Consider the following 27,704-nt stretch of genomic DNA (forward strand, 5'->3'; position numbering starts at 1 on the left):
TTGAAGTTTGTAATTCAACACGATGTGTTAATTTTCCTGCAGAACACAGGGCTAAAGGTTAGCGCCCCGAAGAGGAGAGCTGTGTGTCTCATGGTGGTAGTGATGTTCGTCATGCTCAACGTTGGACCAATGAGGTGAGCCTACGATGCATACAGTGCAATTTCTGTCTGTATGTCTTCTCAGCAATCTGATTTAGTTTCTAAAAGCTTGAATTCAGTTCGAAACAAAAGGATGCCAATGGTTGCATGCTGTTGCTCAGGATACGTGAAGATTAACAGTTAACTGCAACTAACTGCACATGAGTTTGATTACCGGAGGAAAACAAATGGGAAGCCCCATGAGTCATTGTCGGAATCACGCCTTCCAAGACATTACGCAAAATGTTTTTTATTGAAAACAGAGCAGAACATTTCCCGATGGAGTAACATGTTGACACAAACCCATTTCTCCCGTTTTTCAGTTGACAAAGTTAATCAACACTTTCTAATAACAATAAAAGTTGACCAATTATAAATCAATCATCTCAGTATATTTTGCTAACCGTTTAGATAATACTTGTTTATGTGATTATTAATAAAAAAATGAATTGTCTCCCTTGTACGCACGCATTTGGGTATCTGAAGTACCTACCAACTCACAAACTGAAACAAGACAACCCAGTCAGTTTTTTGTCGGCTGCCTTGAGCAGAAAACATGTGATTAAACAAGCCATTCAGATTTTGCTCCCTTTTCTATGTCACATGGAGGCTCATTAGACTAAAAGCTCCTCATTGAGAACTACCTTTGCAAAGGTGCACCCCCCTTTTTTGCTCACAAGCCAATCAAATCATATTAAAAAGAGAGGCGCTAAAACAGAGCGTTTCAGACAGAGCGTGAATATAGTTATTTGTAGTATGAACCTGAAAATGAGCATGATGTGTTCCCTTTAATATTAACATTGTGGTACAATCCACAGTTACGTAATGAACATACTTTAACAGTCTTATCTTGAATGAAACCGATGTACTGGTAATTTGTAAAGAAACCGACGACTAATAGTTTATTCTTTCCTAATGGTTTCTTGTGTGTGCAATAACTTTCCTTCCTCTTTTGTTGTTGCCAGACTTTGAGGTCTTTGTGACTAACATGTGAATCAGCATCAAAACACCATGCTGGGTTGTGAGGAAAGTAAACACACAAGAAAATCATTTCAGGCTACAAAAGAAGTGTAAAACATTTGTTTATTGAGGCATTTATCTTTGCTCGTAATGTAAACAGTCGTGACAAATTAAGATGAGTTATGTAAAACTACACTGGGGAAAAGCGTTTATTCCACCCAGCTAGCAGATGGAGAGATTGCGTAATCCCACAAACTCAACTCAAGTCCACCTCCAACTATAACGATGATTCCTCTGTTCTCATGTTATAAAAATGTTTGTTTTCTCCTGGGAATAACTTGCTCCACAACGATGCGAGGATGACCTTGTTGGACTGGCTTGCTTTGATAATCTGCCTGCTCTCTCTGTTCTGGGAATCTGTCCTTTCAGTTGTTCTCTAGAGCTTCAACACGAAAAAGTTTCTTTGGGCTACTGAATGAGTTTGCTTTTGCGACTTGAGAGGTATTCACGGTAGCTGAAGAATGTGTGTGTGTGTGTGTGTGTGTGCGTGTGTGTGTGTGTGTGTGTGTGTGTGTGTGTGTGTGTGTGTGTGTGTGTGTGTGTGTGTGTGTGTGTGTGTGTGTGTGCCTGTACCTGTGCTCTGATAAAGTGGGTTTCGATAAAGTGGGTTTTGTGTTTGGGCTCTCCTTTGGAATGTAAAATATGCCCGCTTTTGAGGTCGGATCCCTTTGAAATGAAAATGCCACCCAGTGCAGTAATACTGTTGAAAGACACTGTGTGTATTTTTGCTTGTGTGCGCTCCAAGCATGCTTTGGGTTATACAGTCTAGATCAGAGTTCAGATTCTGCTTGTGGCTAAAAACAAAAAAAACCCCTCCTGTGCAGAGGATGTGAGCCGCATGGAACTTGGCGGTTATTTCAGTCCCGTATCAACTTTGTCTCAGTTTGTTTCCTCCATCCCAACTGTCCTGATTTTGCCTCACCTGTCTCCTTTCCTCACCTCGCCTGTCCTCTGTCCCTTCAGTCTGTTTCAGGGCGGCCCCGGCTCCAAGCTCGGAGTCATCTCCACGCAGCCCAGCGGCAGACACCTGTTGGGTTTCTCCTCCGAGGCAGAAACTGAGGTTGTGATGGGCCCCGATCCCCTCCGCAGTGGCCCCTCTGAGATGGCCGACAGGTAATGAGCTCAACCCGCCCCGCCAACACCTTTCACAACTCAGCGGCATGTCAGCAGACCCGGATGCACCTGTGCCTGGGCCCAGTCTGAATCGGTACAGCTCATTACAGCATGTGTAAACACGCGCGCCAGCCGATTACCAACTCTGCAAAAACGTCTGCTTTTCAAAGGCCCCTGGCTAGTTGGCCCGCAGTTGTGCTTTGAGTAACAAGGTGGGAAATTGGGGTCCTGCCTTGTTTGACATCCAGCTTTATATTGCCAGTAACAGTTTATTTTTCTAAAGGGGTTATATATTTTTCTTTCTTTTTGCAAAATGCGATAGAGGCCCAGCAGACTCATTTGTGAATTGCATAAATAACATTCTTGTTTGGTTCATTACCTGCACCCCCATGTCCTGAAATGTTGGTGCAAGGTGGTCAGAGCGCCTAACGTCTGCATGGCATCGCCAGCCTGTGTTTTGTCAGATCTCTGCATCGGGGTATGTTACATGTTAATGCGAACCATTCAGCTGTAGTATCGGCTTTCCCGGCAGCATTAAACCAGTGCTGGCAGGAAGGAACACATTAGCCTTTACAAAAGGGGGTGACAGCACCAAACGCACCAGGGAGGAGGATGACGGGGGAGACATGCAACCTAATCTCGGGGTCCCACTGAACAGGAAGGTGTGTGTGCGTGCGGGAAGGTTAATGCGGGCCCCTCGGTTAGAGTTATGATCAAGCCTCCGTTGGCTGACATGTTGTCTTGCGTAGCCATTTCCAGAGCGTTTAGAGTCGGGGACGCGAGTCGTAGTCGACGGGTTGGCTCGGATCAAGGAGGCCTGGGGGAGGTATTACGTCGGTGGCAGGAGTTTGGGTAACAAGCCCCCTGCAGGTGGGAATTGACTGTGGACGGTATACATCATCACCTCAAGCAAGATAATCATTCATTCACAGAGTTATAACAGTTGTAATTAAAGTCACAGTAACGTCTGAGGAGGAACGTTATGTCACGCAATGCAGTTTGCTGTTAATCCATAATATATTTAAACCCACTGTAATAACCCGGATTGTTAAACGGTTGTTTTTGTCATTGTCCGTGTTCAGATCTGATGTGACCTGTAGGCTGGTGGCTCGTGTTAGTGATCATCCTCTTAACAGCACGTGCACGCAGCGTTTCAGAATCTACCATTCATCTCTCCACATTAGCCACTGAAGCTGTGCCACCTCTGCACATGTCAAGTATTAAGAATCTGAATGAATCTCATTTCAAACCAATGAAATTCAATAAGAGTATAATTGTCCCCATATTGAAGCCAAGCTACTCGATCCACTCTGGGTGTTTCATCTCCGTCAGAGGGGCAAGCAGCCATGTTGGCTCTCAGTTTGCACTCAAAGCATATTCTCAACATGTGGGAAATATTTTCCTACAGATTCTTATTTGGAAAAGCATAGGAATGTGTCTTGTTATCACTTTTCTCTTCATTTAAACAGCCTTTATCTGCTTTTTTCTTCTGCGTTGCAGCTCTGAGGATAAGGCCCTGATGGTGGTGAAGGATCCGATCTTCCTCAGACCACCTCCCCCCTGCCAGCCTCCCGTAAACAGGACAAAGTGCTTAGAGTAAGTTATGAGCTATTTGCATGGCCTCCTTTTGTCCTTTCACATACGTCACAAAAATGCTCAAATTTGGCCTAAAATGTAAAAAAAACTAATCTAATACACTTTGATGGGCAGGTTGGCCCATGAGTTGAGGGGTTGGGTCCACCGCCATGAAGTGCACCAGACCAAATCCAGGCGCATGAGTAACAGCAATCACAAACCCACCAGGACCATTCTGGTAAGTCGTGTTTTGGAAAACAAGAAAACGCATCTAATGGGCCCTGCAAGAACTTCCAGGATGTTCAGTGTTTGCAATAAAGCTTACAAACTAAACTCCACTTGTAATTTAGGCCATATAAAGGTTGATTTTTTTTTTTTGCTTTTGGCAAACTAAAACATCTCTTTCACCACTGTTTCACCTCCCCTCACACCTTCCCCTTTTTCCGCCTCTCAATTCTCTTTATTGGGCAGAGTTTAATCCGGCAGCCCTGAGAAAGTAAACACAACACTTAGAGCCGAGCTGTGGGATTAGTGCCCCCTGCTCCTTTTTTCCATAATTTTTTTGAGAATCATGAAAGTAGGACTTATCCATTAGCAGCTGCCTTGTTCGTATAAACCCATTCTTCATTTTACTTTAAAAAGAAATGTAGACGTATTTATTTCTCACCTGCATTAAGCTGTTCTACCCTGACACACACACACACACACGCTGTAAGTTTTCACAGCATTTCAACCTATGCATCTTTTATATTAATAAAATAAAACTCTTTAATTGTATTTCTGATCATTTGAATAGTTTTTCATACAAGTTTAAATCTTAAGATTCCCTAACGAGAAGTGATTTTTCAGGATAAACCTTGGGACTAGAATGTGTGTGTTAATCTGTTTTGAAATGATGGTCAGTTATGACAGAGTCTGTATTTATGTGTTTGACAGTGTTGCCAACAGTTTATCCTGCTTTCTCTCTCTAAAGGTTAGCTGATATGAATACAAAGAGATTGTATCTCATTTTATGTTTTTCTTTTCTAACAGAAAACCGAGAATAAGGAGAGTGCCCAGATTTTGACGGTCCAATACACAGAAACTACTGAGGAAAAGTGAGTAAAGGCCTGTTGCAATTTAATTGCGTCAGATTCATACAATCATTTTTCAGGCTTTCTCTTACAAGCAATTCCTATTTGATTTTAAAGCAGCGTTAAGGTGGTAGAATATACTGTAGATATACAGTAACTACTGCTTGTGTGGTAAACCAACAGTGTGGTAAAGTAAAACAATGCCGTATTGTTTACTGTCGGCGGGATACTCATAAACAGATCATGGAAAGCAACTGTAGACAAAACGAAGTGGTTTGTTTAATTGTTTTGCAGTTGTATTTGCCCATAGTGGCTCTTTTCAATGGAACTGTAATGACACGTTATCTCTGCCTCTATTTCCACATTTCTGGCTTTTGTACGCTTTTCAGTTTTTTACAATATGTCAGATTTATGATACAGTGATTTGGAAGTATGACTCCCTGAGGAGCAAAAACCTTTTGTGCCTGACCGCACTGTGTAGTTAAGATCAGGCAGATGGAGACAATCGTTTTTTGGCCACCCACAGGTTTTTTTCCCCAGTTGTAAGTTGGCTATGAAACATCCAAATCAGTTTCAGCAGTTAACCTCTGCAGGGACACTGGTTAGCCAAGGCGATAATAGAAAAAATGCAGAAGAAAGATTCCCATTTTGAACATGACATGTTGTACCCAGGTCCCAGAAGAATTTGATTCACTGTCCTGCTGTTTAGATAGTATGCATAAACAGGCCACAGCAGTAGAGTCTGCAGAAGCTTTTATTCACCTGGTGGGTTGAGAAACAATTGAAGCATAATACTGTAGAGGTGAAACTAATGATTACGATTTCTGTTGATTTTCTGCTGTTTATTTTCTTGATAAACCTGATTAATTGCTTGGTTACAAAACTGAATATTGTGTAAAATAACCATCACATGTTCTCAAGGTGATGTCATTGAATGTTTTGTTTTGTCTGACCAACAGTCTAAAACACAGAGAGAATGAGTGCACTTAAATGTTAAACAAGAAAAAGCAGCAAATTCTCATATTTGAGAACCTGGAACTAAATAATTTACGGAATTTGTGCTTGAAAAATTCCATAAACAATGAATCAATTATGAAAACAGTTGCAGATTAATTTCATTTTGAATAACTAACTGTGTCATTGACTTATAGTTGCAGCACTTGATAACTGAGATGCAAACTGACTGTGTGCTCCACTGTAATATGTTGGATTATTTGATGATTGAATGATCTTACACTAAGGTAGAAAGTGTGTCTCTATTGGGATAAACAGACAGAAATATCAAATAATGTTTGATATACGAGGGTTGATAGAAATCTGATGTTAAAATAGTTTAATTTTATCTGCATTCTTGCCAAATATAATATATTTATCTGATTATTAGCATTTAAACTATGGTATATGTGTTTTTCCAGTGTTGCTCATATTTTTCTGTTGTTCTTCATCAACAGGAATCCTGGCAATGAGCTGCAGGTTTACTATGCACCTCATCACACCTACAGTGACTTCTTTGATGAGATCAATCGTCGTGGCGACACTTTCTATGTCGTGTCTTTCCGCAGGGTAAGTTTCAACATGTTTGGTCCATTACGCTGATTTGAGAGGAGAGACGGGAGCTGGCCTCCACTCAAAGTCTGACACAATGGTTTAAGTCAAATTTAAAACAGATTTCAACGGCTGTTTTCATAGATCAACACTAATCAACCTTTGAACTTTTCAAATTTGTGTCCCAAACTGGACCTGAAAAGCGAGAAATGAATTCTAGACGGAGTTACTTATGAATCATAAATAATATGCAATGGATCGGTTCCTCAACAGAGAGGTTTGATTTGAGAGAAAAGTGGAGGGTGGGGGAGAGGGGTGAAATACACACGCCCAAGGGTGTAATTACCCCTTTCAAGTCCAGTTTCCTCGATCCATTTACAATCATCAAGACCATGTTGTAGATTTTAAGGCATGGCCATATGTCACAGTTAATCTTCTTGGTCTTTATTCATCTGACCCTTTTTCCACATTTGAGACTCTGAACCTGTTTTTCATTTTCCTTGTTGATATGATACATCTTGGACATCATATTCAGAAAGTGATTTGATTTGTATGGGTGTGTTTCTTTTACTTAAAAAAATATAATCATAGAGCGCCAAACTTAAATCCTTTTATTATCAGGAAAAAGAAAACAAATGGGGGGGAAATATTTTTCCTTCGAGTTTTATCCATTCTAGTTTGTGTTTCATTATCTTAACTGTGCCTAAAAAAGCATGTTTACTTACAATTTTGCCCAAAAAGTAACATTAAGAAAATAGTAAAAGAAGTATTTCTTACCCAAAACACATTTGGTCACTGTTCCAAAGAGCTCGTATGACACTCAACACCTCTGGGTGATGTTAAGTCCTTAAATCCTCAGGATTACTCAGTGGGGCGGGAGTTTTGAAGCATGGGGTCAAAGATCACGAGCCCCTTGTCACCAAGAAAGTCACATAGGTTTGGCTCTTAGTTGGCATGGTGACAGCGGGGACAATGGTAACAATGGTGTACCCGAGTTGAGGGGCCTCTACAGGTCAAGTGGCTGTCGGTCACTTTCTAGCAGCTCTGTGTTGCATGAGGAGAGAGGGTGTTATAGCTCAGAAAGTTCAACTTTACAGATCAAAAACCTCTCAGATACTTATACAATTAATCAACAGTTAAATAAAATTAAAAAAAAATATTTTTAATAATGAATCATCCAGATTTATTCACTCTTCCAAATGAAATTCTTGAATGTGGAAACATGAAAAATTGGTTATACTAACACTTGACAGAGTGAGCATAGAAATACCAGAACTTAAAATTAAATAAAGTTTTTGTTTAAAAGACTGATAGATAACCTGTTTTTATCACATCTGAAAACAAGAAAAATAGAGGAAAAATGGCTTTCAATTATTCAAATCTTTGATTATTTTGATACGTGGATGAGGCTGCAGCTAACTATTTTTTTCTTGGGTAATTGATTTACTGTTTGGTCTGAAAATGTGAATGAAAATAGAGAAAAATGACGATCACAGTGCATTAAGCCCGAAGCAATGTCTTTGTATTGTTTTGTCCGACAGTCTAAAACCAAAGATATTCAGTTTACGATCACTAAAGAAAATGAAAGTCAGGCAACCTTCACATTTGAGAAACTGGAACCACAGAAGGTTGTTAATGAATTATAAAAACAGTTGCTGATTCAGTTTTTGCAGTTGATTAATCGATTGATTGTTCCAGTTCTAGGAACCTTTGTTAATTTTTCTGGAATCAAAAATGTTTTATTTGGGTATGACAACAAGCACTGAAATAATAAAAGACAGATCATAGATTACAGGCTGTTCTCCAGCCCGACCTTTTGTAATTCTAACAGACCTTTATTAGCTTTTCTCAGTCAGTGTACTCAGCCTGTATTTTGTTTCCTGGGTTTCAGTGACTGTGTGTGTCGGCAAAAACAGGTGTGCTTTTGTTTTTATGTTCGAGTAGGTATGATGTTATTTCAAAATTGCTTAAGCTCTGGATCACATTTGGAATCTTGTTTGGATTTCAAACCCAAACACTACCAATTTTCATTTTTGTCCCTTGGGGCATCTCGTCAGGTTCATCATGGCCTGTTCTTGCCCTCACCAGAGGTTGATGTCACTCTCTACATTATGTTGCAAGCTCAGAGATGGCTATACTTAGGTCAAGGTTATTTTATCCTCGATAGATAAATTACCACCACCTGTGGCTTTGTTTAAGTGTGAAATGAGGTGAGGTGATGGAAAACATAACTCCCAGCAAGACCAAAACATGGAACTGCCGTTTTGCGGTCTTGTTCCCTTCTGGTGTTGTTTCAGCACCTGTGGCTTTATGTAAGTGAGCGTTGAGGTGAGGTGGTGGAAACTCTGGCTGCTTTCACCGTGGACCGTATCCCATGGGGGTTTAAGGAAAATTCACCTGTTGTCATGGCAGCTGCAAGCTGTTATGTCAGCTTGACAAACTCGCCTGTCACCTGATGATGAGCAGTAATGTGGTTGTTTTTTTTTTTGCTGCCATCCTCCAAGCACAGTCAAGGCACCCTCGCGGTCATTTTTAGAATTTAATACTCATTTTGGTGGCTTACAGTTTATCCTTTATTCTTTGGAGTGCCAAGATCGTGTATCACACCCAATCTTTTATTATGAAGAAACACTACCAATGAAGCTACACAAGATCATTTATTAAGCTGAGTGCAACATCTTTGTGTAACTTGGCATTTTGAAGAACACATTCCTATTTACAACAACGACATACAAAAGCCTCCCACATGTGCTCTTTTTTCTGAACATTCTCTTTATTCCCATATACACACATCTCATATTCTTCCCACACATCGATATGTCTCCTAACATTGTACATATTCTACATTGCTCTTTTCTATTTTCTCACTGTAATCCCTTACCCAACCTCAGACCATTGCTCCCTGTCATCACCTCATCACCCCTCATTTTTCAGTTCACCCAGGCTGAGTTTTGCAAGACAAGTGTGATCAAGTAAACGTGTTCTCAGTTGGTCTGTTGAAAGTCCTCTTAAAGGGGCACTCCACTGACTTCATACATGAAGTAGAGTATTAATACTGTTTGCATTATGGCTCTGGAAGGATTATCTCAAATTGTGATTCAGCAATATATAAGAGGTAGCTTGCGTTACTAACTGGAGGTGTGGAGTTTGAAAGAAGTCAATATTTAGGATGCAGGGGTGTTTTAATGAAAGGTACTATTGAGTTGTGTTATGGTAAAAAGTAGGATCCAGTAATTCTTTGGAGATTGACCCATACGACCTATAAGTCAAGATACTACTGCTTTGATTTTTACCATTATTTTTTTAAGTCTCAGTCACACAACTTTATGGAAGTGAAATACTGAATTAATGGATTAACCCTTTAACTGTGCTCACATCAGCAAGTGTGTGTGTGTGTGTGTGTGTGTGTGTGTGTGTGTGTGTGTGTGTGTGTGTGTGTGTGTGTGTGTGTGTGTGTGTGTGTGTGTGTGTGTGTGTGTGTGTGTGTGTGTGTGTGTGTGTGTGTGTGCTTGTGTGTGTGAGTCACATGTGTGTTCGCACATTAGCATTCCTCTCTCCACCACAACTCCTTCTGAGATTATGTGCTCAGATTAAAATCTTCCCACTCATTGTCTAATGAATTGCTCAAAAGCTATTTTTAATGGCTTTGAAACTGAAGAACTTTTCTGGTTAGGGCCATTTTTATCTCAGACTTCTAGTAGAATAATAAATGCAAGAAGTGCTCTAATGGCCTAAAGTAACTGTATTTTAAATAGACTAATATTAACTGTTTAAATGAAGGGGCCAAGCATTAAAAAGAGTGCTCAATTTGAAGGATTTTGTGATTAGAAAAAGCCTTCATGGAAATTGTTGCCTTCTGCCAGGAGCCTTGGACCTCCCAGATGACTATTGCATCATTGATCACCTCAAGATGTTAATGAGAATCGTCCAGAAGATCTTCTCCTCAAACGCAACTCCAAATCTTGATCAACTGACCGATTTATTCGCTTCCAAATGAGTTCTACTTTGCTCTCCGTGACCTTCTCCTCTTTGTTCTCAGGATCATCTTCTACTTCCTGCCACCAGCCACAACAAAGGAAGTCGACCCAAGATGTCTGTGGTGTTGCCAGCCATGAACATAAACGGTACGTACTGCAGCACAGACACAGCAGTTGGGGAGTTTGGTCAATCCACTCACTGTAACACATGAAAGGCGAGCTGGGAGTCAATTCAGAAACACGTCTACCTACAGGAATGCATTACTTGTGCTGTACGACACTTGACACTCCTATGACCAAAATAGAGCACTTTTGCTTTTTAAGCCTGTTAAGGTGATTCTGATCCCCTTTTTCATCTGTGCTGGTATGTTGTTTTTCTAAAATATGCCTTCTTGGATGTAGAGTTTGTTTTGCCAGTTCAACTTAAATCAAATTTTCTTTAAAGATTTTCTTTGCCAAAAAGTTTCTTTGACATCTGGTGCCTTGTTAGTTGAAGCTCTTTGCTCCCTATCTCCCGCTGCGCCCTTGTGTTTTCTGTTATGTCCTTCAGCATCTGATTATGCTTTCTGTTGCATTTAGCAACGCTGTCAGGTGTATGAACAGCTACTGACAGAGACGTAAAAAAAAAAAAAAAAAAAAAAAGCCATTTTCTTTTTGGTCTGGCTTTGATTTTTTTTTTTTCCTTTTTTGTGATGAAAATAATGAAGTCAAGGCCTGCGATTTGTGAATTTCGTTAGATTTACCAAAGTAATATTACAAATATTTTTTTAAACAATATTATCATATTGTTAAGAATAAAACATTTTATTGCCTTCATGCTGGCAACTAATGTGACCACATCTTTGCAATCACTAAATACATTGCTTAAGCAGTTTGCTTTTTATCCATCACTTATGTAACTGTATTTATTAACAAAGACAAGAAGTTTGTACAAAGCACTAGAAACCCGTGGTTCTCGTCAAAACTGTGCCATCTACAGGAAAAGAAACAAAGAATGCACCACCTGACTTTTCCAGTCCCGGTACCTATACCTTGGCTTCGGGCATCTGCAGATACGGACTACCGATCCGATGCCAGTGTTTAATTCATTAATTCAAGCTGTATGCATTACTATCTGAAATGACTTAGTTCATTCTTTTATGTGTAAGGCAACATCAGGCTTCAGGTTAAAGAGCAAGGACAACGCTCATCTAGACTGCTTCAATTCTTCTTAAATAGAACAGTTGCTGTCTACTTCTTGTTATAGTGGGTGGCAATCAGAGCGAAATTGGTTGCGGTTTGGGGGGAAGGTGGTTTCCAGCAGCTCATCTGAGATGCAATCAGCCGTTTATTTGACCGCCTGCCCTGAGAAACAAAAACCCTTCGTCAACATTTTACCAATGGTATCAATGAGGTACGCCTCAGTATCTGAATACTCAGTCTACTAAAACTTTGGTCTTAGATTGGTGCATTTGTCGCCACATTATTATAATTTTTTTTATGAATCATTAAAGTATACAGAGGTTTTTGATTTCCATGACTTCATCACAGCTTTTTCTCCATGGTCCTTAGATCTGCTGGAATATCAACACGGTATGTCAAAGTCCGGTCATCAGAGATTTCAGTGGGGGAAAAAAAGTCTTCTTTGTCCAAATGCTGCAGTTAATTATCAGGTGGCTTGACTTTCACCAAGCCTGTAGGACTGAAATGAAACCTGCTCAAGAGGGATTGTGTTTATGTAGGGTGTGAGCAATTAGGACGATGGCCTGTTGTTGTTGGGTACTCGCCTGGTATTCTTATCAGAAAAATCCTCTGCTTCCTCTGATATCTCCCCTTCTTGTCTGTGGCAAAGCACTAGCACAAGATTTGATTAGTCAACCAGCTCTGAGAGCAGTGAGTCAGTGGAATATGAGCCTCTAACTCAGTCAGGAAGACACGGCCAATGGGACAAAAAAAAAAAAAAATCATCCTAGGAGGGGGGTGTTTGAGATGAAGATTGATGAAGGTAAACATTGTTCTTGGTTGGTCTTGTCAGAGAGGAATGTTACGGTTCGTGCTGGTCTGAAACAGCAGTAAATAGTGAAATCCAAGACCTCCTTTTCAGCTAATTGTTGAAATGGCCAAACAAAGGTGGCATTCAGGGAGAGATATCAAGTCTGGAAAAGGGCCCTTCGATTTGCATGATTTGTCATGGAGGGCTACAGTTGGCCGCAGATGCAAAACATTGTGTACCAAAAGTCTTCTCCTGAGGGTTTGCATCTAATGTTCTGACTAGATTCATGCGGTATCTTTTAGAGAGAGGACTGACAGCAGGTTTATTTCAGCACAGATGGACGTACGGTAGCTTCACTTTCAGGCGCCACAACTGCATGCAGGACTTCAGTTGAAGAGCAAGCCAACAGATGGCCGACATGGACACGGTGGTGGTTCTCAAACACCCGCGTGGTCCTCGCTCCTTCAACATATGAAGCCACACGTGTCACACAGATGACAGCCTTCAAGGCCCATTTCATATTGACGTTGTCTTTGAAAATTTGAAGTGATTAAGTGTGAATGTACACATTTAGCTGGGCGAGACCCCCTTAGAAAAGCATAAACACTGTCCTCTCTGGAGCGTGATTGCTCCACAGTGGAGGATAATTCTTTCCAGCTCCCTGTTGCTGCTCTCCTCTAGGAATGCCTTCCTTCTCCAGTCACTAAATGGTTTTCATCTGGAGGAGGTGGATAGGCTTCGCTAATCTGGAGTCGAGCGTTTTTTGTTCTGTCGTGGTCAATAACTGAACGTGGAAGATCGAGACTTTGATGTTAGCCGTCGCTCGGTTCTGTCTGGCTGCGTGTCCACGGTTCAAGGGCTTTGTTAGAGTTATTTGACCTCGACCGCCTTTTGGTTTTTCTCTGAAAGCGTGTCTGGCTGAGCAGCGGCTCCTCATAAGGGCCGGAGGGTGTGTTTATTTAACCATCCCGTGAGTTTGAAAGTAGCTCAATCAAGTGGAAGCTACATGTTTTGAGGGGAGGAATGTTTTGGAGGTGACATCATATACAGGTGGATCGGCCGTGGGAGACGCACTGCAGTCTATTTTTTCTTCTCTGAGATTGTGCATGTGCACTGTAGCTAACGGGGCAGCTTTCACTGGGGAGGTTCAAGATGGAGCTCTGCACCACTGAAGAAGATGGGGGTCACATTTTCCTACTCCTCTAATCTAAACAAACATCCAGTGCTTTGAAAAGGAGTGCACTCTTAGCAACCCAAATGTTTAACCCTTGCCACGCTTGCAAAATAAAGTTGTGCAAGTGATTCTTTCCCTCAGCAACTAAATTCTCTATCAGTAAAGCTAAATATTAGCCATGCTAGCTATGTGAGATTAATTATCTTATGGTAAAACATTGCTTTATTGTTATACATTAGCTTGTTCAACCATTGTATAACCTCCCAATCATTTATTAAATAAAAGATGAACATATTTGCAGACATTTCAGACTCAAAAGGATCTGAAAGGTTGCCTTATTACCATCCGATTAGACCCGCATTTATTTTTATTGGCCCTGTAATTTTTTGATTATACTTGGTGATGAATTGCTTCCTTTCCAACATTAAAAGAAGCTTCCCTCATGAACATGTCCTCAGTGTTTGTGCCAGTCTGGCAGCCCTCTTTTCCCCCCCGAGATGCGCTCTTGGGTTTCATCAGATGCGTCGTTGCCAGACATCAGGGTTTTATCAGCTCACTGTGTCGCTATAATCTTTCTGGAACATCTCCAGATGGCACCAGTAAACAGGGGGGGAAGGAGACCACGCAGAGCAGGACGGTCGATTTGGCAGCTTCTTGAAAGAGCTGCTGTTTGAAGTTGGGCTGTTTCCCGTTTCACTGTTCAGGCTTCGCAAGCAGACGGCTGAATAGAAGTTAGACACTTTGGTTAGTTTGGTGAAAGGTGGATACAAACGGTGTGGAGAATTAAATGGGAATCCTCAATTTGGATAATGGCTAAGATTATGGCCCACAAATTACATTGTAATTCTTTTTCAAATTATAGGGGAACTTACATCATCACACATAATGTGTTAGCAAGAATTAGCCTGTGTACACTTAAGCATTTACAGAGCAACATCAACATTCCTTTGAAGTCCAATATTCACTTGGATTCACATTTCTCTCATGCTTGCAGTTATTTTACATCTCATTATTTTATACATCCATCAGAATTTGCAGGATTTTCCATTTTATTCGTCCTCCTCGTGTGTTGTGCATTTGGATAATGAGTGTGACACTTTCCCACTTTGGCTTCCCATCTATTAGACTTCAGTTTAATATTGGCTTTAAATGAGCTAAATGAAACTAATGTCAGAGCAGTTTATTGTAAGCAATGAAAGGACCATGAACCAGTATAGCTATATAGAGATACACAGAGAGTCACTTTTCTAGCTCTGCTTCAGAGGCATAATATGAGCCGGACGTAGCGTGACCAGATCCAGAGGATGGTTTCCAGAGATGTCTGTTGAAACACTGAAGCCATTTGAAAAGTTCCAGTTTCACCGCAGGTGCATAAGAGGAAGCTCGGCAGCAGATGAAGTCATACTTTAGCATTACGTCCACTAACCATTTTAATGATATGAACATCCGTGGAGTCTTCTGGCTCCAGGAGGGGCTATTGTATAGTCACTGTACGATCTGATAAACTCTCTAAAGTATACGTCTGTGGGAATCCAGCCGAGAGGCAGAAGAGGCTGATGTCTTGCACAGGTGTCTGGAAACAGACTGCAGATTTTCAACAACTTGCAGCGCTCTCTGGCATTTTAAGGACGCCTACAGCTCCGGCTCTGAGTCGTATAAGAGTGCACTAAAAGTGACCGAGATGTGTTTGTCTTGTGTGATCCATATGGGCAATGTTACTATCATCTTGTCTCTCTTGCTAACATGCAAAGGACGCCACACGTTTTTTTTGAGTTGCCAATAGCTTTTTATAGCAAAGAATCTTTCAGAAAAAATGTGATGTTCTTCCCCCAAGATTTTGGAGACCACAGAGCATGAACCAAACCGTTGTCTCAAGTCCAGAATCTTTTCCCGAACTTGTATTTCCCAAGATAAAGTCAGAGCAGTAACATTGTTTGCAGGTCACACATCCGGGTGCCCTTTTCTCAAATGTATTTATGTTTAATAACACGTTTTGTGTTCATCATGGACGGCAGTGTGTTGCACTCTCTGGGTTTTTCCAAACACAATAGCCTGACTCATCACCATCGATCTCTTTCTCGCCAGAGTTTCTTCTTTTCTTCTCTGAACACAAAAAGAAGCCTAAAGGATCCTGACTCAACATCAGTGATCGCTCTCTCTCTTTCTCTCTCCCACAATAGTTCAATAGTTTCCTCTCAAATGTGCATGTCCTTGCCTTGTTATGGGCTGTTTTGTTTATCTCCACGATGGAGAAATCCAGAATGTGACTCACCTCTGGAGTCCATGTGCGACCGGGCCTCTACCCATCTCCCGCTGAGGTTCGAGGGCCCTCCCAACTGCCTCAGAATAATACTCCTTTACACTCCCAAAAATATCTTATCATGTCTTTCTGTGTGACAGAAAACCTTCCAGTAATTATGACGACAAATACAGTTAGGCCAGCACGACTCGTGTCTTGAGTTGATTAAATCCTTTGCCGTGATATAAATTCACTGCTGATGGAGCAAATACACAAATTAGCCAACCATAACTAATAACAACCTTCTGCTTCCTCTAATGCCGTTACAGACAGCATAATAAGAGACAAGGACAACGAGGTGATGATGCAGATCGACTGTGAAGTGACGAACACCAGGATCCTCCACATCAGGTCTTCCACCATCCCACCTCTGCTCCGGGTCAACCGCACACAGGCGTTTTACCAGCACTCCCCGACTGACAGCCAGGCCCCGCCTCCTGTCGGTGTGCTAATGGGGTCGGCTTAAGATCCCCTCAACGACACTTGTTATTATTTATAACTCCTCAACAAAATCCGTGAAGAGAAACATCAGATAAGACCTCAGTTGACTTGATTTAGATTCTAGGTAATACAAAGGTAGCTCACATTGTCAGCACTAGTCAGCTGCATTCTTTATTAGCGCTGATATCCGGAGGTAAGTCTGTAATGGGGTCCAAGCAGACGCTTGCTCCTTGTGTGGCAACACTGACTTCTCCCTGTAACCCCAAATGCCCCACATAAGGGTAATTGCTTAACGGCAGGGGGCTGAGCATTGAACCCTGAGTCACCCCGTCATAACAAAAATACTTTCGCCCCATAGCAGCTCTCTTCAAGTCTGCCCTTTTCTTTTTGGGTCCTTAATTTCGGGATCAAGCTGCAAAGCCGGAGGAGAAAAAAAGAAAAAGAATTATACACAGAAGATTGATCTCACTAGGAAGGCATTTGTCTTCTTATTGTGGCTCCAAAATGGAGTGCTGTAATGGTATCTCATTTGTAGTCTGTTGGCCTCTCTAAATAAAAAATAATTGCGAAAACGGTGAAACAGTAGGAGATGCCAGATTAATTAGACGCAGCAATTAGAGGCATTCAGTAAGCTCAGGAAGTCAGGTGATCTGTGAAAGCTAGCAGGCTAACCACTATGTTGATGGCTGGTTTCCATTCATTCAAGGATTCAGGTGCTCTGTTTTTTTTTCCAGTTTTGGGGTCTTTGCACTGTGCTTGTCTTCAGATTCAGATACTATACATATTTATTTCTATTATCATGTAACAGTAAAGCCAACTCCTGCAATGTGATGCAATTCACCCTTTTCGGTCAAAATGTATTTAGTCAAGATTTATTGACTTAAAATTTTCTGATTATGCTTTGTGGGAACTTTTTATTCTAGTCGACTACAGAAAACAAAATGACTATTGTATATAAAATGACAAATAGTGGATTGGAAGGAAATGTACTGTGAAATGGGGTATTTTTTCACAGGCTGGACAAAAAGGATCTGCATCAAATTTTAAACCCAATGGCTTTACAGTTGAGCTAAAAATGGCAATGTTTGACATATAACCACTAGTGAAAAACATAGTTTGAGTCCTGACTTCTCCGTCCATGGGCTAAATTGCACTTTTATTTGGTGCACTTGAGCCTATATTTAAATTGCAACCTACCAGAAACTGTTGCATTATCTGAGTTTAAGTTTTGTTGTAAAGATTTGCACTTTTAATGCAGAACCTGGGAAGATCAACTCTGGCTTTACCTGCCTCTTATTATTGTTTTTGCTAAATTGATATTATATAAGAAATTATACATGATCAGAATTTGTACTTTTTTGTATATAGTATGTTGATAAAGCAACATACTCTACTTGTACCTGGAAGTGTATTTTGTGGTTTGTTTAATAATTTTTCCCTTTTTGGTTTCAAAAACATATTTTGTTCACTGAATTGTTTTTACTGCATTCAAACAGTACTATGTGACAAAACAAAAGTACAATTAAAAATGTGTGTTTTTTTTCACGTATTCTATTATGTGTATAAACCAAAATAAACACTGGATTTTACAATACCTTTGTGTTTGTCCTTTGGGCTATTGGGGGAATTGTTTTCAACAAGTACAATAGAACGACTGTTCTGAAGTATTTTCTTCCACAATACCTCAATTTGCATCCAGTAACTGAAAACTACAGGCTGGAACAATCGTTGTCTGTCTGTTTGTATTTGTTTTTTCTCTCTGCCCTTCTTTCTGCCGGGTTGTCTTTTATTCCCAGTTGAATCAACACACACAAGCTATAATTAAAGCCACTTTGACTTTAATGTAATTATCCAGACAAAGAAGACAATTTCTGTGAGTATTTACCAACTTTATTGCAGTCTCTTCAAAAACTGATATGGAGGGAGGGTAAGTGCTTTCCCAAGACAAAGGTCAACAGCAACACCTGCGACAGTACCACACAGACGACCTGCGGCATATCATGCAAAGAACAATGAAATACAAAATCATGTGTATAAAACAGAAACATGGAATTTCTCCACATAATTTGGGGATTTGTTCAAAGAGTAGCTTTTCTATGAATTGCTTTGTTTATGTGAATTGTTAAAGCGATATTTGACCCAAGACGTGAGCTGGTTCTGACACCTTTCTACATTCATTTATCTCACAGGGCTTTCTTTTTTTTTTTTTTTTTTTTTTACAGTAATACAACGTATACAGTACTACTTGATGTGTTGACTGAGGAATCGGGCTCATCATTTCATATCAAAATTTAAAACAGAACAAAAGAACAAAACAATTTAGTCACAATAAACTTCAGATTATTTGTACATTTGGCTCTCATTTGTCTCCATACTGAAGGCCATGTGGACTGATCTACAATCCATTCAAACCATACAATTAACTTTTAAAAATAACTACTATCAGCCCTTTACTACGGGTCTACGTAGGCAAACTTAATGTTGTATGTGACTTGGTGTCCGTTGTCCCACGCATACAAAACGCCCTCTTTGGGATTGTAGTCAATCTGCGTGGTGTAGGTGTAGTTGTTGGTGAAGGGCATTCTGGGAGTCATCTGAGTGTTCGTGTGCGTGTCGAAGGCGTATTCCAGTTTGGCGTCCCTTTGGTTGTAGCTGTCAACAGCGTACAGGACGCCGCACACGATGAAGCAGTTCCCGTAGTAGTTTCTCCTGAGCCCGGTTCTCCAGGTGGTCTCCCTCTGTATGCTGAGGTCTGAGGGGTCCAGTCGACTCAGAACAATCACTTCCTGTAAGAAGCCCTCATCGTCGAGGGCCGGGTAGATGATCCACAGGCCGCTCTCGTCCACAGCAAAGACGACGTCCGAGTGGCGCCGCCACTCCCACAGCGATGCCGACTCTTCGATCAGAGCGTCGTGCAGCATGGTCCAGGCGGCCACGTTACGCCGACGCAGGTCAAACTTGATGATGTCACGGGAGAAGGCACGGTTATAGAAGAAAGCCCCTTCGTAGACCACGTGCCCGGTGCCAATCCAGTTGTAAGGAAGCTTGTATGCGTTGGTAAAACGGCCTAGAACGGAGAAAGAAGAGTTGAGAAGCATGAGAGTCCTCAGAGTAACAGAAAAACAAAAAGTGATCGAGTGAAAGCTTTGACTTCTGGCTCTCACCTCCTTTGAAAACCTCCAGGTTGCGGAACTCCAGTAGATTATTTCCGTAGTAGAAGTTTGTGACATAAATCTTGTCACTATCAGACATTGGATCCTTCATCCATGCTCCTTCAGTCCTCCCATAAGTGTTGTGAGTTACTGGCTCCGAAATTGTTGCCAACGTGTCCTTGCACTCCCCTGTGAAAGAGTTACAGAGCCATGAGTGAGGATTTAGAGGCTGTTTATCCAGACCTAGCTCTGAAAATAATTAGAAGCTTTTATTTTAACCAGCTTGTATCCCTGGAAAGGATGAGGATGCCACAAAGGACTGAGCACTGATTTACAAAGTTTAGAGATTCACAGAACAATATATTTTAGTAGTTTATTCAGTCTTTCATGAGAATAGGAAAAGTGTTAATGATGTCAGTCCTTTCTATTTGGTATTTCAAACAAAATACAGCAACAAGGAAATTCACAAGATATTTTTCATTTTTGGCAATATCTTTTGTGATAAACTCTTATAAGGACTTGCCAAGATGTTTTTGGCAAACTATTAGTTATTTGGTTAGTTGATCCACCCCTTTGGTCCTGACTGAATTTCTCAACAACCAGTGGATGGAAAGCCATGACATTAAGTTCATGAACGACATTCACGGTTCCCATGGAGGGTGAAGCTCACTTTCATAATCCCTTCACTTTTCCTCTGGCGCCATGAGGCCGTCATTTGTGGTTTTGAATGGTTTCCCATGAAATTTGGTACAGATATCCAATGTGCCAGGAATATGAAACCTACTGACTCTTTTTTTTATCTTTTTAACAGCGCCAATAATTAAATTATCCAATACATTCATATATGACCGAATACTGACAAAGGTAACGACATTCCCAAGAGGGTGAACATGGTAAACATTGTACCTGCTTAACAACAGCATGATAGCATTGTCATTGTGAGCATGTTAGCATGCCGACATTAGAATTGAGCGTAAAGAGCCACTGTACATAGCAAGTACAGTCTCACAGCTTGCAGTTTCGACTCATTGGACCTTCCTTCCCTTTTGCCAATCAACATGTCTTGCACTGTAACATGTTTTTTGTAGTGTTTCTGGCGGTTTTCTTTAAACGCATGAATGAAAACAAAACAGACATTTGTTTTATAAAACCTGATTTGACAAACATACGATTGATCGTCCCCTCATTCGACATAAAAATTCAACTTACCAGTTTTTCTCGAGGGAGATTCCTCCTGCCTTTGCATCGGCTCGTCTAATTCTGGTTTTCCCTCCTCCCCCTCTTCCTCCTCCCAGCTGATTTTGTATTTATGTTTGACTTGGGCGGCCTGTCTGGTGGTGGTGGTGGTGGCGGCGGTGGTGGTGGTGGGTGGTGGTGGTGGTGGGTGGTGGTGGTGGTGTGGTGGTGGTGGTGGTGGTGGTGGTGGTGGCAGCGGTGGTGGTGGTGGTGGTGGCAGCTGTCGAAGGGGTAGTCACAGGTGTGGTGAGAGGCAGAGAAGTGTGGGGAGACGTAGTGATCAGTCTCTGTGTGGTAGGAGGCAAAGTGGAGCCTGATAAGACGGTGGATTCAGTTTCTTCATCTGGTGTTGTGGCAGCAGCCGGTGTGGAGGTAGCCGGTGCGAAGGCTGTTGTGGGGTGTATTGGTGCTGAGGTCAGGGGAGCATGGGTTGTGATGGTTGTAGTAGAAGTCGGAATGGTAGTCGAAGCCTCTGTGGCTGTATTTGGCGTATGTGTGCTTGAAAGAGCTGCAGTGGTGCCCAACATGGTTTGCATTTGTTCCTTCACCTCCTGGGTTGAGGTTTCCACCATGATGGATGGTATGTTTGTTGTTGTGAATGCTGGTAGGACTTCTTTTGTGGCCGTGTTTTCGGATGGTTTGGGTGTGTTCATTGTAGTTTTGGTTGTTTCCTTGGCAGTGATGCTTAAATAAGTGCCAGATGGTTCAGTCATCAAAGGCAATGGCCACTTAGTGAATCCAGCAGTGACTCTCTGAGTAGTTTGAGGTCCAGTGTCTGTGATCATGGTTCTCTTTGTGATAGTGGTTGGTCCAAACGTGACGCTTCTCGTTGTGGATGCGTCACTCTGCACAACTGTAGACACATCCATCAATGTGGTTCCAGCGGTACTGACAAACTCGTAATGAGTTTTTGAGGTGGGCTCAGTTTCTTTAGGTTTTGCTGATTGGCTGATCTTTGTGGAACTTTGCGAAGGTCGAAATGATCTTGGTCCCATCCTCGTCTTGGGGCGAGCGACTTTGTGTTGTATTAGATCCTCCTCAATGTAGAGGCTAACTGGTCCTTCACCACTGAATCCATGATACTCAAAAACTAAAAGAAGAGAAAGAAAGGATTTGGTGATATATTCTGGGTGGGATCAGAAAATGTGGAATTATGTATTTTAAATCATCCAATTCCATTTAAATTGTATATAAATTTGTGTATAAAATCATTAGTTAAGTGCATGCAAACAGCAGAAGCTTTACTTTTAAATCATAGCTATGATTTGGATGATCACTTGATTATCACTGTACTCTTAATGTGCAGAAAAAAAAAGAATTGAGAGCATTATTTTACTTATTTGTTTATTTTTCTCCTCTGCTTTAAACTCATAACCTTAAAGCTGACTGAGGGTTCACACTCACAGTTCTCTCCAGGCTCCCCGTCGTCTGCCACCATCGGATCTGGCTCCGATTTATAAAAAGTCATTCCTCTTATGATCATTCCGTTGCTGCCGGTCTTCGTCACCTGAGAAGCCTCCTTGTTAGGCACGTTTCTGGGAGTCATCTGAGGTTTGACCTCAGTGATCTGAGCAGAGCCATCTGTCTTTAGGAAGGACGAATTTCCCCCAGTAAACTTCTCCTCATGCTGTTTCTGTTAGTGGACAGATGGGCACACAGAACTTCTATGAGGAAAGAACATAAACTAGTGCAACCAAATGCAGTAGGATGAGACCAATACATCTGTTTGATTACATACTGGGCCAATGGGACAGATATTTAACAAAGGAGTTGTATGTGAATGTTGTTTCAGATGCACTTTCATCATACCAAGAAAAGAACAAAAGGGAATTATGAAACCACTGCACTGATGGATAACAAGTAAATTTGGCAACACTTAGAGAAACCTACAAAGTACAATGTTTTGTTCCAGGGACACATTACTTTCTCTTTTGTTTAGTGAGCTTCTGATTACATTGTGACATCACTACAACAAACGAGCAGTCAGACAATCAAATAGACTTTAAATAAACCAACAGTTTAGCCAGATTATCTGATAAACTTTATCTGTAAGTAAATTGGCAACACCTAAAATGTAGGTATTAACTCCTCATTGCAGTGTTCAAGACTGCGGCAAGAACAATTAGGTCAAAGCTGAACCAGGAAGTCAGTCTGTAAACTGTGATGTTTGAAATTGACATTTTGGGTAATACTTTAACTGTTAACCTTCATTTCCTTCAAAATAAATTTGGTAAACCTTCGATTTGTTTGAAACAAGTATGACAATCTGAATTTGTCGTACACTGTAGCCACATTCACAGACCTCAGCAATTAAATTTGTGAGTGCAATGTTATTTTTACTGATAAATGATGACCAAAACTACAAGGTGCAACCCAAGTTGCAGTAAATCTGAATTATCTTTTAATGAAGAGGAATGTTTTTTTTGTCATTATTAAGCTTGTTTAATGTTTTTTCAAGTGCTCTAGTGAAGCATATTCAACTTGTGAATCACTTGCATGTGAAGCCCAGGTCCACCCAACACTGCTGGACAGGATCTCCAGCTCATAGCTGTCATGGATCAGGCCCCAGTGGTTCATTCACTGGTCTGAGGTCTGCTATCGTCCACACGGTCTGCCAAACCCTCCAATTACCTCAATAACTTTTACACATTTTTATCATGGAGACGATGATTTTATGAGGGACTTTGTGGAAAGAACACATAATTGCTGCTTTTGTTTTGAAGTATGCAAGGCGTAATAATGTTTTCGCAGTTTGAGCAGCAACATATGAATCCAATCACTTCTTTTATACGTGTTTCTCTCCTGAATTCAGTTAATTAACTCACAGCCTTTAAGACTGATTTGAAGACAGATTACTGTAAATCAGGATCCTATTGATGCATGAAACCCAATATGAGAGTTTTATAGTCTTACCATGGGTAAGTTTATTAACTTTATTAAATTGTTACTAAGTTATTAAAGAATAACATCACAGGGAGTTACACACTGACTGTAATGTGCGAAACGAAAATAGTTGTAGCACTTCAATTTACAGCTCAATATTAATTTAGTAATTAGATGTTCAGGAAGTTCTGGTGGAGTTATTGGTTCACAACATTAGTTACCTGGTACTAAGCAACATTGTAGTAACAGGTACAGTAATTATCTAGTATTTATAAGTTAATAGGCTGTAATAACAGCTGCTTAAAGGAACAGTATGTAGGATTAAGTGACTTCTAGGTATGGTTGCAGATGGCAACCAACTGAACTCAAGCTAAATTATATTATACACTTATGAAAACATAATTTCATTGTTGCTACTAAATCCCCCCAAATGATGCACACTGGCCCTTTACAGGTTTGAAACCTTCTCTGAATTGTATGAATTTATTAATATAATTTTTTTATTGAGCCTTTATTTATTCAGGATATTCTCACTGAGATTTGAATCTCTTTTACCTAGGGGGTCCTGCTAGAAATAGATGTAGTAGGAAATATCATAAGAAATACGTATGTACTAGGTAGGTGTACTATAATAGTTACTAACAACAGGTTATTATTTACAGGTAGGACTCCATGTACTTTGCTGTATAAGTAATTGTGTATAATTATCTGATAATTACTAGAAATGACTGTATCATTTTGTATCTTTTTTAATGGTACTAGAAAAGTTAGGTTCTTAATGTGACAGTAATGTGTAAGGCATAAATAACAAGTGAATACTTAATATTTACAGTATGTTTACATTACTTGGCAATTAAAGACAATCACCGTTTTGCATCAATTATTACCAAAATACAAATGTAGTAATTACTGTGTTGTTATAGTACAGTAAAAATAAACCTTTACCTCTTCATCATCTGTTATATTAAGATCTGTGTCTTGATATGCTGCGGTCCTGCTGACCTCACTTGGTCTCTTCTGGTCCTGATGTCGGTGCGGAGGAGGGGTGGTTGGGCTCTTAGTCGCATCTGCCTGGATTGAAGGGCTCCCCTGGGGCTTCACCTCAACCCTGGTGTGGTTCAAAGCTACTGCCTTCATGCAGTCATAGACAAATCGACATATTAACAGAAATACTCTGCATGTTTTTTGGGGAAAATTGGCTGCAATCATCAGCAGTCATAATCACTAATAGAAGGAAATCTCAAGTCATAAATGAGCTGTTATCCCTGCAGACATTTTGACTTGTCATAGTAAGAAAAGCACATTAGAGATCCCTCCGCTCTATTCAAGTGTCCCAGTAAATCATGAGAGTGTGAAAGTGATCCAGCATGAACAAAACCAGGACCCTGAAGTTGAAGCAGCCATATGGAATTCAGCTATACGTCATTTCATTATTTACACCTGTTCTTTTATTATTGTGACGGGCAAAAAAAGGTATTCTGTCTCCCTTCTACTTCCCAGAATGCATTGTAAAAAATAATTAGAGTGATCCCACAACAAGTCCACTTCTCTTTAACCAACCTTTTCGAATGTCATACCAGGACAGCCACACCTGAAACTAATAAAAGTAATAATGGACACGCTTGATCTATCCATTCATTTTATGACCCGCAGCTGTTTTCCATGCCAAGACAACTCTGTAAAAGATGTTTCATTCAGAAGCAAATGCAGCTATTGCCCTGATAGTTTTATGTACCTTAGCTTTCTTAACATCTGGCAGGAACCATATGTTGCATACGACTCTATGAAATGTTTTGAATTATACCACAGTCTAATTCACTCAGTGATTCAGTACCCATAGAGTGACGCATGCAAAACCTTTCTTGGATTAATTATACATTTGATTTAGAAAAATCTTCATTGTTCAAATCCAGTCAACAAAAGTGTTTCCAATCATAACTAATTTGAACTTTTTTGGTGAATAATATCACTCATGGTAAAAAAATACCAAAGAAGGTATTTTGTTGGTCCATTATAATCAGGTCAGTCAACTATTAAGAAGTGTTCAATACTCAGTGAGATAAACTTCCACGTGTGATGGAAAGTCTGTACACTCCTTCCAGGTCCAGCCCCTAATGAATCTGAAAACTGGCCCAAAGAGTGTGTTTTACTCGACACACTGAAGCCAGAAGCCACCAAAATAAAACACACCAGTTTGCTGTACCAACATATTTGTACTCATATGAGCACAATAAAAAAAGTACACTGTTGCTGTACCTTTTCCATGTTATCCATGCGATCCAGCAGCCTATTGGTAATGGAGTGCAGCTTCAGTAGATCCATCCCATAGAAGGAGCCCTCCAGCAGCTCGAGGATGGTGGAAAGCTGGAATGATCAAGTGGATTCCGTCAAAAGGGTTTACCAACTGAAGACATGCCATTGCGTAAAATATGTAGCTTTTCCCCCTGCTTATCCAAACTCAGCGTCTCAGGTTATGGATCAAATGTGGGACTATCCTTTCCTGAATTTGGTAACTGGTGATATCCATATACCCCAGTGATCCAGGCTTATCTAAAGAGCAATAGGATTAACAGCCTTTATTGGCACTGGAGCATGTTCTTTCCTATGTGTATAGTAGGACACTTCACCTTGACATTCTCCTTTCCAGCTTCTCTAAGTCTTTTCAGCCTGAACTCCCCCTCGCATGGGTTGACTGCTGACGGAGGAGCGATGCAGGCGCACTTGCACTGCGGTCCAGATGTGATCGTCTCCACGCTGTAGAAGTCCTGCGCAGCGGCGCTCCCTTCTTCTATCCGCCGGCAGGCGCTCCTGCTCAGGGGTCTGACAACACATTTACAGCGACAGTCAGAGCCTTCCGAGAGGGCTTTCACTTTGTCATAATCACCCAGCAGCTACAAAGAGAAGAGGACGGAGGTATTTTGCACCAGGCTCAATAAAAAAAAAACGTTTGCATTTTTACGCACGAAATGATTGAAATGTCCATAAAACATGTGAAGAAGGGATGTTTCCTCCTACCTTAGAGAGGATGCTCTCATGACCATCCACCTCCTCCTGCAGCCCGTCATGTCCCTCTGCCTTGCGCTCAGACTCGGACCAGGGATCCGCAGCCCGGGTCTTTGGCGCTGCAGAGCACCATGGAAGAAACGCGCAGCACAGGACGACGGCGGTGCATAACTTATACATGTTGAGGCTCACGGAGCACCGGGGAAGAGGAATAATGTTGCCAGCGTGCAAGCAGGCACAGCCTGTCACAAATCACTTTAGCTGCCAAGAAAATATCATAGCCTGCTTCTGGCTCCAAAATAAGAGAGGTGAATAAAGAGGAGCCATCAGCTGGCGAGATTAAGCAGTCAGTGAGGAGCAGTCAGTCAGTGAGGAGCAGTCATGAGGAGCAGTCAGTCAGTGAGGAGCAGTCAGTGAGGAGAGTCAGTCAGTGTCATGAGGAGCAGTCAGTCAGTGAGGGAGCAGTCAGTGAGGGAGCAGTCCGGCATCTGCTGCTGGAGCCGCACTGACAGGAGGCGGACCTGATCTCAGGCGAGGAGGAGCTGAACTGATTCAAAGGACTTCTGGTGCAGCACAATTATTATTATTATTATTATTATTATTAGTGAGTAAAGAAAATGCATTGAGAGCTTCAGCCTGATCTTGATCTCTCCTTTAGATTAAACTTGGCATTTAATGTTCTAAAGCAGTGGTTCTCAACCTTTTTTCAGACATGTACCCCCTGTGAAATACTTTTTCAGCCAAGTACCCCCTAACCAGCTCAAAGCATTTTTGGTTGAAAAAAAAGATGTAATACTAAGCACCATCAGTGTCTGATTTATTAAACTGTCAACACTGAAGATTGCATTGTTGCATTAAATTCAGTTTATGAACTTACACTTATATTTTATTGAATATTTATTATTTTAAAGGATTTTTGAATGGATGCTAATTTTAAATATATATTTTTTTAAATCTCACGTACCCCCATTTGAGAACCACTGTTCTAAAGGATACAAAGTAGCCTGTTGCATATTGATTTGATGCTTCTCAGGCTCCATACAGCAGCCCAGTGGTTGTGCTGCCCCCTAGCCGCAAAAAGAGTTCACTACAATGACTGGAGGA

General features: G+C 41.0%; 2 protein-coding genes across 2 annotated transcripts in view; one reads left to right on the plus strand and one right to left on the minus strand.

Annotated features, from left to right (window-relative positions):
* atf6 (activating transcription factor 6) overlaps nt 1–17,910 on the plus strand; it is a 31,506-nt gene extending 13,596 nt beyond the window's left edge. Inside the window, exons 9-16 of the mRNA XM_054602500.1 lie at nt 43–134; nt 2,121–2,270; nt 3,771–3,866; nt 3,981–4,083; nt 4,878–4,942; nt 6,370–6,481; nt 10,503–10,587; nt 16,155–17,910. Of these exons, the coding sequence (XP_054458475.1) occupies nt 43–134; nt 2,121–2,270; nt 3,771–3,866; nt 3,981–4,083; nt 4,878–4,942; nt 6,370–6,481; nt 10,503–10,587; nt 16,155–16,351 (900 nt within the window). The 3' untranslated portion in view covers nt 16,352–17,910. The remainder of the gene's footprint in view (nt 1–42; nt 135–2,120; nt 2,271–3,770; nt 3,867–3,980; nt 4,084–4,877; nt 4,943–6,369; nt 6,482–10,502; nt 10,588–16,154) is intronic.
* Nucleotides 17,911–18,211: 301 nt separating this feature from the next.
* Nucleotides 18,212–26,984, minus strand: olfml2ba (olfactomedin-like 2Ba). Its single transcript, XM_054602931.1, has 9 exons — nt 26,613–26,984; nt 26,225–26,488; nt 25,854–25,961; nt 24,543–24,728; nt 22,119–22,347; nt 20,878–21,804; nt 20,688–20,831; nt 19,491–19,667; nt 18,212–19,393 (listed from the first exon to the last, which is right to left on the minus strand). The coding sequence occupies exons 1-9, from the start codon at nt 26,778–26,780 to the stop codon at nt 18,780–18,782; spliced, it is 2,817 nt and encodes a 938-aa protein (XP_054458906.1). The 5' UTR covers nt 26,781–26,984; the 3' UTR covers nt 18,212–18,779.
* Nucleotides 26,985–27,704: the final 720 nt, after the last annotated feature.

This window comes from Anoplopoma fimbria, chromosome 8 (assembly GCF_027596085.1).
Source record: "Anoplopoma fimbria isolate UVic2021 breed Golden Eagle Sablefish chromosome 8, Afim_UVic_2022, whole genome shotgun sequence".
Lineage (NCBI taxonomy): Eukaryota > Metazoa > Chordata > Actinopteri > Perciformes > Anoplopomatidae > Anoplopoma > Anoplopoma fimbria.

Coding starts and splice junctions, on each gene's coding strand:
- olfml2ba (XM_054602931.1), bottom strand. CDS start 26,780: ATGTATAAGTTATGCACCGCCGTCGTCCTGTGCTGCGCGTTTCTTCCA. Junction 20,832..20,877: donor CACCACCACCACCACCACCA/CACCACCACCAC, acceptor CCACCACCACCG/CCGCCACCACCACCACCACC. Junction 19,668..20,687: donor ATCTCCCTCGAGAAAAACTG/GTAAGTTGAATT, acceptor ACTCTTTCACAG/GGGAGTGCAAGGACACGTTG.